At 31.7% G+C, this 14,772-nt stretch overlaps 1 protein-coding gene across 1 annotated transcript; it reads left to right on the forward strand.

Moving 5' to 3' along the window:
* The first annotated feature begins 3,319 nt into the window (after nucleotides 1-3,319).
* LOC139877313 (dehydration-responsive element-binding protein 3-like) lies at nucleotides 3,320-4,002 on the forward strand. Its single transcript, XM_071864722.1, has one exon. The coding sequence runs from the start codon at nucleotides 3,323-3,325 to the stop codon at nucleotides 3,977-3,979; it is 657 nt and encodes a 218-aa protein (XP_071720823.1). The 5' UTR covers nucleotides 3,320-3,322; the 3' UTR covers nucleotides 3,980-4,002.
* The last annotated feature ends 10,770 nt before the right edge of the window (nucleotides 4,003-14,772 follow it).

Consider the following 14,772-nt stretch of genomic DNA (forward strand, 5'->3'; position numbering starts at 1 on the left):
ATGATTCATATGTAATTAGTAAGACGTTGTTATAACGATAATCGTTATATATATCTTTTCGAGTTTCTTAATTCAATAAACACAATTTTATGTATATAACTCATTGTTAAAATACCTAATGAGATACTTACTTATCATAATATCATGTTTATTATATATATAATCATATATATGTCATCATATAGTTTTTACAAGTTTTAGCGTTCGTGAATCACCGGTCAACTTGGGTGGTCAATTGTCTATATGAAACCTATTTCAATTAATCAAGTCTTAACAAGTTTGATTGCTTAACATGTTGGAAACACTTAATCATGTAAATATCAATTTCATTTAATATATATAAACATGGAAAAGTTCGGGTCACTACAAAATTAAAGTTTGTGAATCAATGGATCTGGCTTAAACCCATGCCACGTTGTGTACACGTAAAGACTTGGACCCAGTTAAGAATGAGACCCAAATGGCCAGTGGCGATTCTAGGATCAAAACCCAATGGGGTCCCAAAAACTTATTTGATAACTTTCTTGCAGAAAGTATTGAATGTGTCGGGTCAAATCGATCGGGTCGGGTCGCGCCCAAAACACAAACATAAAATTGAATAATACTCGCAAAATATAAGGTTGTTCATATGCAGTAGCAATTAATGGCACATACAATAGTAATTTCACAGTAGCAATTTTAAAGTAGCAATGACCTATACAGCAGCAATTTTAAAATATTATTTTAGCCAATAACCTATACAGTAGCAATTTTACAATAGCAATTTTAAATTGCAATTTTATAACCTATTATCAATATGAATCGCATAATATTAACATTTGCTGTATAATTGCATATTTCCCCGACTTTTAAGAATGAGTTAGGTAGTTATGAGTGATGAGATTGAGGATTCATATACAATAACTATTACAAATATATTTATCATTACACATACATTTTACTTACAACCATATAATGAATTCACTATAAGTATTCACAATAAAACATGTATATCTCAACATAAAATAAAGATTACACATAATTTCTCATAATATATGATAGTAAATTTAACAAAATTATATTCATTCTTAGATAAATATTACACATTCTTGTGGAAGAATTGTAAATTATGTCATGTTATATTACGTTTTTTTTTCATTATGTATTTGAAAATATTGTAAGATTTATTAAATATTCAATGGATATCCATTAACCAGCTTAACCCACTGGATATGGATATGGATTGATGAACTAAATTTAAATAGATATAGATATTGATGAACAAAAACTAAATGGATATGGATATGACTTCACGCCATCATCCAATTATATCTGATCCATTGACATCCCTAGGATAAAGGATTGAATGTAGAACCATAAGAAATTGTGATGTAGAAGGAAGTAAAAAAAAATTAGAATTGGAAGTGGGCCAACGGTTTGTTTATTTTTATATATAATATATTCAATGGCTCATGCTATAAAATCATATCATATGTGGGTTAATTTCAAACACTTTAGTAGTTCAAACTATTAAACTATAATCTCTAAAAATTTATGGAGTCCCATTATTATATTTAGTGGTGTCCAGTATATAAAAAATAAAAATTTTATGATAAATTTCGAGAAACTAGTGGTGTCATGGATTTCGCGGGGCTACACCTAAAGTCGTCACTGCAAATGGCACATGTAAGGTTGAAAATCTTAAAGTTAGATTATGTCAATTAGTCATGGTCAACATAAAGCTTCTACTTTGGTTTCAGCTATTCAGCAGGTAATGATGATTACATAATTGTTCAAATATATGATACTTGCTATTATTGTAAAATAAAATTTTATGTCAACAATAATGTGTAAACATTGAAAAGTAAATAAAAACTAAAGTATAATAATAGTATTTCCTATATAGTGTATTTCTATTCTATATAGTATAACTTTTACTTCGTACGTTGTAAGATTTATCTTTTAAACGACATAATTTTAATTTATATCGTAATACATTAATATATATATATATTTTTTAATGCTATGTTAAATTCTGGGACACACGACATTTCAGTCTTAACTAGTGTTCGAACCCTCGCTTCGCGCCGGGGGTTCGGTTTTTAATGTATTTTATTGCGTTTAGTTTGTAAAAATTTTTTGTGGCTAACGATGATGTTGTTGAAACGCAACTCGAGTCGAACTAAAAGGTATAACCCGTGAAAGATTTAAATGTTATTTAAAATTAACAATATATGTGCATCTCCGCGTTTCGCTATGGAGTTGTCGACTTTTAAAAATTTAACGGGGAATTAACGTGTATGAAAAGTACCCCAAATATTTAGCATTTTTTAAAAAGCGCCCGTTTTGCGTATAGCTAGTGACATTGTGTTCCTAAAATTATTTCGAGTTTAACGATGGTGGCGGAAAAATTTAACTCGTTGCGAGTGCGAAGATATGGCCCGTTGAATATTTGGGTGGAGTTTGTTTAAGATTTTTTATGAGAATGGTTAATTGACACTTTACCCCCTGTTTGGAGGGTGAATTTGATTTTTTTGGATAAAGTGTCAGAGGGTTTGTGGTTGAATTTGCAAAAAAAAAAAAAAAAAAAAAAGTCGAAAATACCCCGGGGACTATTCACTTGGACTATGTCTTTTAGAATATAGGTATAATATAATATAATATAATATAATATAATATAATATACTCCCTCCGTCCCGGATTAATTGTCCAGTATTCCTTTTTGGGACGTCCCAGATTAATTGTCCACTTCTAAATATGGAAAGTAAATTTGATAAAGATTACAATATTGTCCCTAATGAATTAATTAAATTACAAAGGTGAGAGGGATTTCTAATTAATTAGTTGAGGGTAAAACAGTAAAGTAATAAAAAAGTACAGAAAAAGTACAGTGTGATAATGACATTTCTTAAACTATGTGTTTTTTGTCTGGGGACAATTAATCTGGGACGGAGGGAGTAATATAATTTTTTTTTCCGGAATATTCAATATCCCAACTAAAACTTCACGAAATTATTAAAGAAAAATACAGCAATAAAGAGGGTAAAATAAAAGTAAAGTTACTCTAGTAGTCCACAAAAACTAGATTTTTTTCCCCTCTAGTTTCCGTGGTACTTAAAGAAAAGGACCACATTTGTAGAAAAACTTGTCTCTTTTTCATCATCACTCTCTCTTTCTTCCATGATCTTGTTATAAGTGTTTCATATCACTCATTCACAAATTATTCACTCAATCTAAGGTAAACTCACAATCTCATCTTCCCAAAAGATCACAACTTTATTTCACCATTTTATTCATATGCACATAACAAGATTCAATTCAATCATAAGTTAGTGTAATCAAGATGAGTTCTGAACTTCTTGATTGTAGTTCAAATTCCTTCACTTCACCAACTTCTTCACCTAGTTCAACTCGACCTGTTCACAAGCCACGAAAACCAAAGACGAGAACCACAAAAAGAAACCGAGATACGAGCACTAAACACCCGGTATACCGTGGAGTAAGAATGCGCACTTGGGGTAAATGGGTGTCAGAAATCCGTGAACCGAGGAAGAAATCAAGAATATGGCTTGGAACGTATCGAAACCCCGAAATGGCTGCACGTGCACATGATGTTGCAGCGCTTAGTATAAAGGGAAATTCAGCTATTATAAATTTTCCTGATCTGATCGGGGCATTGCCCCGACCAGTATCATCGTCTCCTAGAGACGTACAGGCAGCAGCAGCTAAAGCTGCTGCAATGGAAAATTTTGACTTTCCACAAACACCGACTACAGAGTCATCGGAAGAATTGAGTGAAATCACTCGGCTTCCGATACTTGGGTCGGGTTTAGACTCAACTGAGTTGAGTAACGAACTTGTGTACATTGACACATTGGTCGAGGAATGGTTGTATCCACCACAATGGATGAATAACATCTTAGATAACGATGGTGAGAATGTTTCAGGTCAGAAAAATGCAGGTTCTAATGAGTTTGAATCGTTATTCTGGAATTATTGATTATTAGTGTCATTTTGAGTCTTTGTCGGGTTTATTTATTCTTTAATACCCATTTTTTGGGTTTGCTATTTGAAAAAACCTCATTATGAAAAGGGTACCTGTTTTATGTTAGCTTGTTGATAAGATGTACAAAAGGAATAAATTGACCGAGGCAAACTGTGTCTTCTATCTTACAAAAACAATTAGAACATGCACGGTAATATTTTCATTTTTTTATTTTTTCTATTTTTTATAAATTCATTACAAATAAATGTGCATCAATAGGTTGTAAATCACATTTAATTTTTGGAAAAAGATGGTAAATTTTGTAAACATTATGATAAATTCATCTTTTATAATATATATATATATATATATATATATATATATATATATATATATATATATATATATATATATATGGCAAAGATCAAGCGTTAAGTGGAATTTGGTGGGATAAAGGGATAAGTGATTTTGTGATTTTTATATCTTTAATTCTATAGCTCCGATTTAAAAAAAAAAAAAATTGATGGTATCTATTTTAATCGTGTAGATTCAGAAAAAAAATAATTTTTTTTAACTAGATCGTTAAGATGCATCTGATGCATGTTATCCGCTATTTGATGCATGTTAACTGTTTTTCATGCATCATATGCATCTTAACAAAAAACAAAGAAAAAATGACTTTTGATTAAAAAATAAATAAATAGTGTTTAGGGTTTAGTGATTAGGGTTTGGAAATTAGGGTTTTAGAACGAGTTTTTAATACGAACGACTTAGAGTTTAGGGTTTAGGGTTGAGGGTGAAAACCCTAAAACCTAAACCCCAACATACATCACATGCATTTTAAGCTCATGTTAAAAAAAAAAAAAAAAAAAAAAATTATGAATCTACACAATGTCGATTAATCACGAAAATTTTTGCTCGAATTCCCCTTTTTTTGCTTGTCCGCCACTTTTTTTGCTCGAATTTCCCTTTTTTTGTTCGAATTTCAGTGTATTTTTGAGTTCTCAGGGTTCTCACACTAAAAAAATTCTCATTTGATCCCTCTAATATATATATATATATATATATATATATATATATATATATATATATATATATATATATATCTTCAAAGGTTTTAATGAGAATTAATTTTTCTAGAAACTCTGACAAATTCGTATTAGCACAAAATGGGACACGGTCGAGCAGGGTCTGGTTGAACATTTTTTTGTTCTACAAGTTTTGTAAAATAGTTATGTTCTACAGTTCTACATCCATGTTTTACATTTTTCAGCATTTTTCCAACGGCTTTAGTGTGAGTTTAGAGTTGAGGGTTTAGATTTAAAGTTTAGATTCAATTTTTAACACGAACGGTTTAGGTTTTGGGTTTAGGAACTAAACCAAAAACACTAAACCCTAAAATCTAATTCGGGCTAAATTTAGAAAGGAAAAAAGGTGAAATCGAACAAAAAAAAAATGAATTCGAACAAAAAAGGATGAACTCGAACAATTTTGTCTATGTTCGAATAATTTTCCTTCTACATTTCATGAATTCGAACAAAAAAGGTGTGGTCGAACAAAAAATTGTCAATTCGAACGAAAAAAAGTTTGTAGAACAGGAATGTAGAATGAAAATTGATTTCTATGCTTATAAACATTTTTGTTCGAGTACAGTTAAAATTGTTCGAACGTGCCTTGATATGTTAGACCACGAGTTCCCAGAGTTGGTCCAACCCTACCCTTTTGTTGCACATTCGTGATGAAGTGACGCAGTTGGAACTAGAATCGTGATATTCATGACTAATTGGTTAAGGTATATCTTGAGTTGTATAAGTTACAGTTTTTTTTATCCATAAGCTACATTATTGAATAAAAACCTTCTCTTCTTCAAATGATGTTTCATCCACCGTTTGCGCTCCGCTATTTATTAAGCCATTCTCTATCCTACCACATTTTAACTAAACTTCTCTATTTCATATCAGCATCACATTAATATCAACTCCTATCACCAACCTTTCATTAAACGTTATATCCTTTTACTATATATTATCTACAAATAATACCCACAAATATAAAAAATACACCTTATTAAACACGGTGAACAAAATAAAAAAGAAAGTGGGACCCACCAACTCATATTAACCAGCAGCACCTATCTACGTCAAATATTTAATATGCCCCAAATGCCAAATTTAGCGTAATAGTGAGACCCTAAGGTCATTGCCAACAGTTAGCTATTGGCTAACCATTGGGTTAGCCATCCATCATAAAGCATGACAATGTCTAGTTGTTCGTCAATCGTCATAATTCTCCACTTAGTGATTCCTTTTGTTATCAGAAAGCATATTGAATGGCGAGGATGGCGATGGTGATGCTATTATCTCTTGTACCAATTGCATAAATATTTATATATTGTATTATATACTCGTAATTAACATAGTGGTTCCAATTTGCTTGAGGAAAGATGTCATGGAAGATATTGTTTAGTGATATGAAGAAAGTTTTGAGGTTGCGCTGATGTTGCAGTTAGTGAAAGATTAAAACCCTTTCATGGATAGAAATAGTCTTTGTAGTTCGTAGCAAATTCAACTATTATGTTTTTATATATTAAATTTAAATCATTTAAACCATCCGGGCATAGCCTGGGTGGTCAGGGTGCCCCGCAAATGCTCAGTTGACCTAGTCAATTGGCAATTCATTCCTAAATGGCGAAGGTTCGAAACTCGGTTCGGCCACCAGTTGTATTAGGCGCTGAGACAGGGGTTGGTTCCGACCACACTTGTCCGGGGCTGTGCTGACCCGCGTACAGTTGACATCCAAAGGGTGCATGGGGTTAAAGGTTCCCCACCATGATAACCTTTTTTCACTCCTAAATTTAAATCAATTTATAAAGTTACATGAGTAAAGTTTTTAGGGGCAACCACATTTTGACGGAACGATCTCAATCTAACTGTTTACATAAATATAATATTAACGGTTTGTATTGTATGCATCTCTTATTTGTTAAAATTACAGTTGCCCCATAATCCGACATGTATGTATGTTTTCTCGATATATTGATTTTACTTAAATATATCAAATGTTAAGATTTGATGTCGTGACAAAAACAAGGAAGCTTTATCAAAAAACATGAAAAAATTTGAAAGAACAATATACAAACCTGAAAAACCTGACAAGCCTCGTAAGCAGACTAAACAACTCAAGAACTAGCAAACCAAACTAAACCTAATTAACAAAACTATTTGCAAGTGAACCAAGCCGAAAGACTAAAACAGGACCTAAAACTACAACCAAGGAAACAAACTACAGGGTGCAAAATAAACTATAAAAAACTTACGGCCAAATCGATTTACTTATAATTGTAAATTAGTTAACCTAATAATGATACTTAAATCAAATACAAAATAACGTATTCTTTAGAATTTTTTAAAGGCATGTTTTGTATCGATATATGCCCTTTCAAGCATAACGTTGATGTTCTAAGTCTTGCGATGAAAATGTGTATATATTTCTTGAAATAATATATATATATATATATATATATATATATATATATATATATATATATATATATATATATATATATATATATATATATATATCAAAATTCACTGCCTTGTAAGGCAAAATAGAGTTTTACGAGGAAACCATGAATATATATAGGGCAAATTCCATTAAAAGGTAATATTTTTACCTCAATTTTTTATTTAAGGTAATCTATGTTATTTTGACAATTTATCAAATATTAATCAAAATTAGGAGTATTGTTACTTTTAAGTTAGATATTCGTCAAAAAATTAACGGTACACCATTTTTTAAATAAATCATATGCAAACCTAATCGTTGGCACTCACCTAGGGGTAACAGACATATGCAAGCCTGATAATTGGCAAATACGTGTGCCATTAATCTTCTACGATCATATCACGAACATAACGCAAATTAAGTAAATATCCAGTTCGTAAGAATCATCATTTACGAGGTCTTCAATATCCTCGGGTAACTGTCGATGATCAGGCTTACATATGATTTACTTAAAAAATTGGAGTATTGTTAATTATTTAACGAGATTATAACTTAAAAGTAATGCTACCCTTCTTTTTAATTAACTTTTGATAAAACAATATTTTAAACGTCAATATAGACATGGATTACCAAAAATAGAAATTTGAGATGAAATAGTTACCTTTTAATAGAAATTTGTGGAACGTTAGCTTAATTTGATTAAGGTAAAAGAGGAAAAGAATATATGTATACTACATAGATTGAAATGGATTAAAAAAATCCAAAGTTTAAAATAAAGAGAAAATAATAGCATTTATATTAATGGTAACAACAAAAATACTAATTATAGTTGATTTGTAATAATTAATGAAAAGTTATGTGAAAAAGTTTTGTATACACTTCATTTGTAATAATAAGTGAAAAGTTATGTGAAAATTTTTGTGGCTGATTTGTTTTTATGTCAAATTATAAAAGTTTGGAAACTTTCATGTCTAGTTGTAAATGTTGAAAGCATTAGTGTCAAATTGTAATAGTTAAAAAGTATATTAATCATAATTTTTTAGATCTAAAAGAGTTGACAACTTTAGGTCAAAGTTTAATAGTTGAAAATTTTGTGTTAAATTGTAAAAGCTTTTAAAAAAGTTTATTATTCATTATTTGGGTTTTAGAAAAAGTTGAATTTTTTTTGTGTTAAATTGTAAAAGTTAAAATATTTTATGTTAAACTGTAAAATCCTGAGAATATACTTTTATAACTTTGAGTTCTAGAAGAGTGTCAAATTTATTATGGAATGTTCAATATAACTTATAACTTTAAAATTAAAATAACTTTGAAGAATCAAAATAGACAAAACTAGTTTTCGAACCCTCGCTTCGCGCCGGGGGTTCAATTTTTAATGTATTTTATTGTATTTAGTTTCGGAGCCTGCGAGTGAAAAATCACATATATGAATAGTACCCTAAATATTTAGTGTTTTTTTAAAAGTGTCCGTTTTGCGTATAGTTAGTGACATTGTGTTCATAAAATTATTTCGAGTTTAAGGATGGTGTCGGAAAAATTTAACTCGTTGCGAGCGAGAAGATATGACTTGTTGAATATTTGAGTGGAGTTTATTTAAGATATTTTATGAAAATTTTGATTTGACGCTTTAACCCCTGTGTTGGGGGTCGATTTTAATTTTTGAACAAAGTGTGGGGGGCTTTTGTGGTGTTACTTGAAAGAAAGAAGGGAAAAGAAAAAAAAGAAGGTGAAAAGACAAAAATATTCCTGTTACTATTCATAAGTTTTGTATAATAGTTAATATGGTAATTTTACACTAGTAACAAATCCTATAATTTGTACTAAATTGCTAGGATAGTCAAAAGGGAATATTTTATGGCGAAAAGTTCATGTAGTTTGCACACATTGCACGGATAGTCCAAATCAGTAATGACGTTAATTTTTTTTTGAAACATTCATGTGTAGGGATGATAATGGACACTCGATCTAGTGGATATCCACATAATCCATCTAATTCATTATGGATATGGATATTCAAAATACATACATATGAATACGAATATAGGTGAACCTGAATGAATGTGGATATGGAAAATATTGGATCCATGGACATATCCATTAACACTCGAAATACATATATTATTACATAAATACAGACATATTCAAACACATTTACTATTACAACAAAATTTACCATTTGATATCACTAAAAATGGTCATGTTTTTACTAGTCTATCACCCATATTCTAACCTTATTATTGACAAAATGATCTATAAACATGCAAATTCCTACAAAATGTAATATTAAGGGTTCAAAAGGAAGAATTGCCATAATAAGGCCAAAATAGGGTTTTTAACAAGGTTTTTGGTACTTTTTTTTTTATTTTTTATCCAAGAGGTATAATTTACCTACTTAGCCTTAAAATAGGTATTCCAAACTCATAAACATCCATGGAGAACTGTTGGAGTCTGAATCCACATGCTCAAACTGAAGAACAAGGTAACGTCAAAATTAGGGTTTCTTAAAACCCTAATTTCAGAGATTACTCTAAAACACTACTTTGGAAGATCAAAATAACTTGCATATTTACCGACACTTAATTGAAGCTCATACATGAAGATCTAAGCATGAACTAGATCCTTTGCAAATCCGGTTGAAGAGATCAAGAAGTTACAAGACTTACATACACTAAAACACACACTAAACCCTAATCTCTTCGACAGTCATGTCCGGCCAACAAGAGCTTCAGAGACTGATCAAGGCACTTTTGTACACTTAAAATCAAGCTTAAAGACCTTCCAGAAGACATATATACCTGATACAAGCTGATTATACACTACACCAGACAAGATAAAGCGCAACTATAAGAGAAATTCATCCGTGAAATCAACCACCTAAAGTTTGTTATGAAACTGGCAGCCCAAATTATGAAACTGGTGACCTAGTTACTGAAACTGGCGACCCAGTTATTTAATCTGGCGACCCAGTTATTAAAAATGGTGACCCGGTTACAACAACTGACGACCCGAAATTAAAACTAGCGACTCAGGAATTGAATTTGGCGACTCGAAATCTATAACTGGTGACCCAAAATCCAAAACTGGCGACCCAGGGTTAGCTAACTGGTGATCTGGAGCTGAAAACTGGCGACCCTGGTAAGCAACTGGCGACCCGGGTTAAGAAACTGGCGACTCGATTCTAGAAACTAGCGACTCGCTTTACTATAAATAGACTACTGATCGTTCACTTTTACACACACTTCATTTCTATTTCAATTCAATTCAAAGAAACTATGTCCAAGTGCTCTCTAGTTTCTAGTATTTAGTAGTTATTATGATGTAATAACTAGAGGCAAATAAGTCTGGTTATTGCCTCTAGTAGTGTAGTTACGTTGTAATAAAGGAGGTACTTATTGGAAAGCGTTATCAAGAAGCTTAATTACTCGGCATTTCAGGTATCAAGTATGACTCCATATTTATTATATCGAAATGTTAGAATGAACGTTAAGCTCATTATAATGAGTTAAATTACTTCTTATGTCTATTAAAAATGTAAGTTTAGGATGTTTTTCTATTGTTGTCGTTTAAATGTTTATAAGTGTTCAATTCAATGCTTTATAAACGGACTGAGTTTTTGACAACTTATATAAAGTTTATCCAACTTGTACCGTGAATAAATCGACATAAAGTAGATTTAAGTATTCTGCGTCTAAAAAGCGTATGGCGGGTGTGCCGTAAATTGAAACATATTAGGACGGGCACGGGGTATAAGACTCGAGATAAATGTGCTTTCAAAAACTGCGATAAATAGCATGTTGGAGAAATCCGGGGTATTTATGATCTATGAAACTAAATAACATAACAACACTCTTTCAACCAATGGCTTGATACGCAATTGATGTCGATTTCAGTCAATTGGTAAAGTTTAACATTATGGACATGTGGTCTTTGTATAACTGGATTGATACGCAGCCGATGTCGTTTTCGGTCAACTTGTACAAGTCCATCATATTATATTTGGAGTCTTAGATATTTATAAAGTAGCAGTCATTAACACATGTCATAAATTTAAACGACGAATATATCACTTTATTCATAGCCGAAGGTCATTCTCAATAGTTCAAATTAACCGTTACCAACTTAATTCGATAGGAATAATATTCCTATTTCTGATCGGTGGTGTCAACAAGTCTAATCTTTCTTGTTACACCCTGACGGGAGTTTCCATAAGAGAATTAAGAATCGAGGGTGGTTGTTGGGTTGGTATAATTTATTATAACGGGAACTCTCTTTTATATTAAACTCTATATTTTTATCCATTAATTAGCTTCAATTAAGTTTCTTGGACTAAATTAATTGATAAATATATATTTGATAGAATAAAAGTGATAATATTTCACAAAACAATAGTATTGTAATCCAGGATGTAGCTTACAGATTTAATAGACACGCTTTCATCATATAAAGTACCTCCCTCTTAGTTTAGTTTTAATAGTTTAATTATTATTATTTTTAGAAATTACGAAATAACAAATACCAAAAGATATAAACATATAATAATAAAAATTAATCATGGTTAAAACGTTAATTAAAAACAATGACACCCGAGTCATACTTATTCATTACAAACCTTTTATCAAAAAAGAGTTGTTAATAATATTGTGATTTGGTTTACCCCTGCACTTATAAATTACAAACTTGCAGACCTTTAACAAACAGCCCGCATAGTCTAAAAAGCCGTGTCAGGTGACGGCGGGAAAGAACGCGATGACCGATGGTGCATCACCATTACATAAACAACTTTTTTGAAAGCTGAATTTGGAATCATTGACAGGGATCAAAAATCAACCACCCGATCATTTTTCACGAACACACGTAATTCTGGGCGGGAATCGGAACCACACAATAGGGACCTGATTCATCAATCCATACGGGCATGCGGTTCCAGCCGCATTCCTGCATACGAGTTAGTATAACCTCCCAAACGAACTTCTTACATAGCCATGGATCGAACCCTTGACATCTAACGTGCCCAATACTCAAGGTATTAAGGTTCAACCATTGGGCCACAAAGGCGGTAAGTATGATATACTGTAATAAAACACGTATATCTAATTAAATAAACATACAAATTACACATTTATTTTGTTATAGTCCATATTTAATAGTAAACTTAATAAATTGTTTTATATCTTCGAGAAAAAACATGTCATTAAGGATAGATTTTAATTATGTCACATTATATAAACATTTTTTCTTTATTATGTATTATTTTTATCACATATTAAGAAATATTCTATCATTTTTAAATATCCAATATATATTCATTAACCCGATAATATAGTGGATATAAATGAAGATCCATGACTTGAAATTAAATAGATACGAATATGAATATGAATATGAATATGGCAGAACAAAATCTAAATGGATATGGATATAGATACGGCATTGCCCGATCCATATCCGATTCATTTCCATTCCTAGTCATGTGCAACGCATGTGAGGATAAATGTAACACCGTACTAATTTTTTAAATCACAATGTAAGACTAATTTAAACACGTTATATATATATATATATATATATATATATATATATATATATATATATATATATATATATATATATATATATATATATATATATATATATATATATATACAGAAACACGTGTGTTACTTTATATTACAGACCACAAGTTTCTTGTTGTTTATTCAAAATGTGTGTAAGGTGTCAAACATCACTATCATCCCTGCATCACCCATTATGAGCATGCTATAATATACCTGCAGGAAAAAACACTCTAGGTGAATTAGCGTACTACTAAGTGAATGGAAAATATTTAATAGAATATCACTATATGCTAAAGCACAGCTTGCTGTCAAGAATCACTAGACACTGGGTCACTAATCACCTAGCACAAACAATGGCCATGCATCACCATCTGTCCTGGGTACACGTATTCAGCACACTTCGATCACGACAACACCAATGATGGAAGGGTTGCTCATCGTCAGGACAGTTCCATGACGGAACATTCCGTGTCAAGACAACATCATGAAGGGAATCACTAGGTGTGCACATTGTCACAAGTAGTCACTTATGCTAAATAACGACTATAAGGGACAATCTAAACATAATAAATCACTGACCGCTAAGCATATAGCACTGATAACTAATCACTATACTTATCACTGTAAAATCATATCCAAAAAGATAGTCGCACTCATCTAAAAGTACAAGAACTCAGTTGTCTGATATCACTGAGCCTTCACCTTTCTGTTTAATCACCTGAGAGCATCATATACAAAATAAGTATGACGTTCTATGCACCACTAGACACTCAGGCAGCATAACGGATAGAAATAAAACAAAATGGAACAAAACCTCAGCTGATACACATCCGAATGGATCCAGCTGTATGTGTACGGATACATGTCTATCTGTGCGGGTATAACTCTATTCATACGAATGCAACATTTTCTGTTTCCGTACGATTACATTTATATCCGTACGTAGGTCACCCATCCGTACGGTTGTAATCTGCATCCGTACGGGTGCAATCTCCATGAGTGCAGTTCATCTGCATCATCAGCAGATTCACGAGGATTTCACTCTAATTCTCGCTTTTTGACTCGTTGTTACACAAAGAATCACTTAGGAATCATGCACAAGTCACATGTAAATGTTTACTAACATTAATTTGACACAAACAACACTTGAAATCAACATTTGATTCCAAACCATCTTAAAACCCACTTTTCACCTAAAACACAGTTAAACACGCATATAAGCTATGAAATCGACATGTAAGTACCTTTTTTGACTTACTGAAATACTAGCAATTGATTACACCACACTATAAAGCACAAAAATTAGAATCCAAGGTTCTAGGGTTTATGTGATTGCTCTGTATATGTGTGTGAAGAAAGTTTACTAAAAAGGAAAATAGAAGAGAAGAATCAGGAGATATTTAAGGCAAAGAGGTTTCTTCACATAAAGGAAACCTCTTCCATGTAACACACGGGTATTTACCAGTTATCTGAAACACAATATACCTCATTAAGCAGCCCCAATGAAGTCCAAATCACATAATGAAATATATTCGGTCACCCTTGTCACAAAACACACTTTTACCCATATACAAATAAATACATGCACATAATTATTAAAAGACTTTATTCGAAGCACAACATCTTTCTTTTTCACGAATTACAATGGCGGACTCCAAGGGGAAGAACTAGGACGAATGAACCCGCGGTCCAACAGTTCTTGAATCTGAGACATCATTTCACTTATCGAAAGCAGCTAACCTATACGGC

Source organism: Rutidosis leptorrhynchoides, chromosome 11, assembly GCF_046630445.1.
Source record: "Rutidosis leptorrhynchoides isolate AG116_Rl617_1_P2 chromosome 11, CSIRO_AGI_Rlap_v1, whole genome shotgun sequence".
NCBI lineage: Eukaryota > Viridiplantae > Streptophyta > Magnoliopsida > Asterales > Asteraceae > Rutidosis > Rutidosis leptorrhynchoides.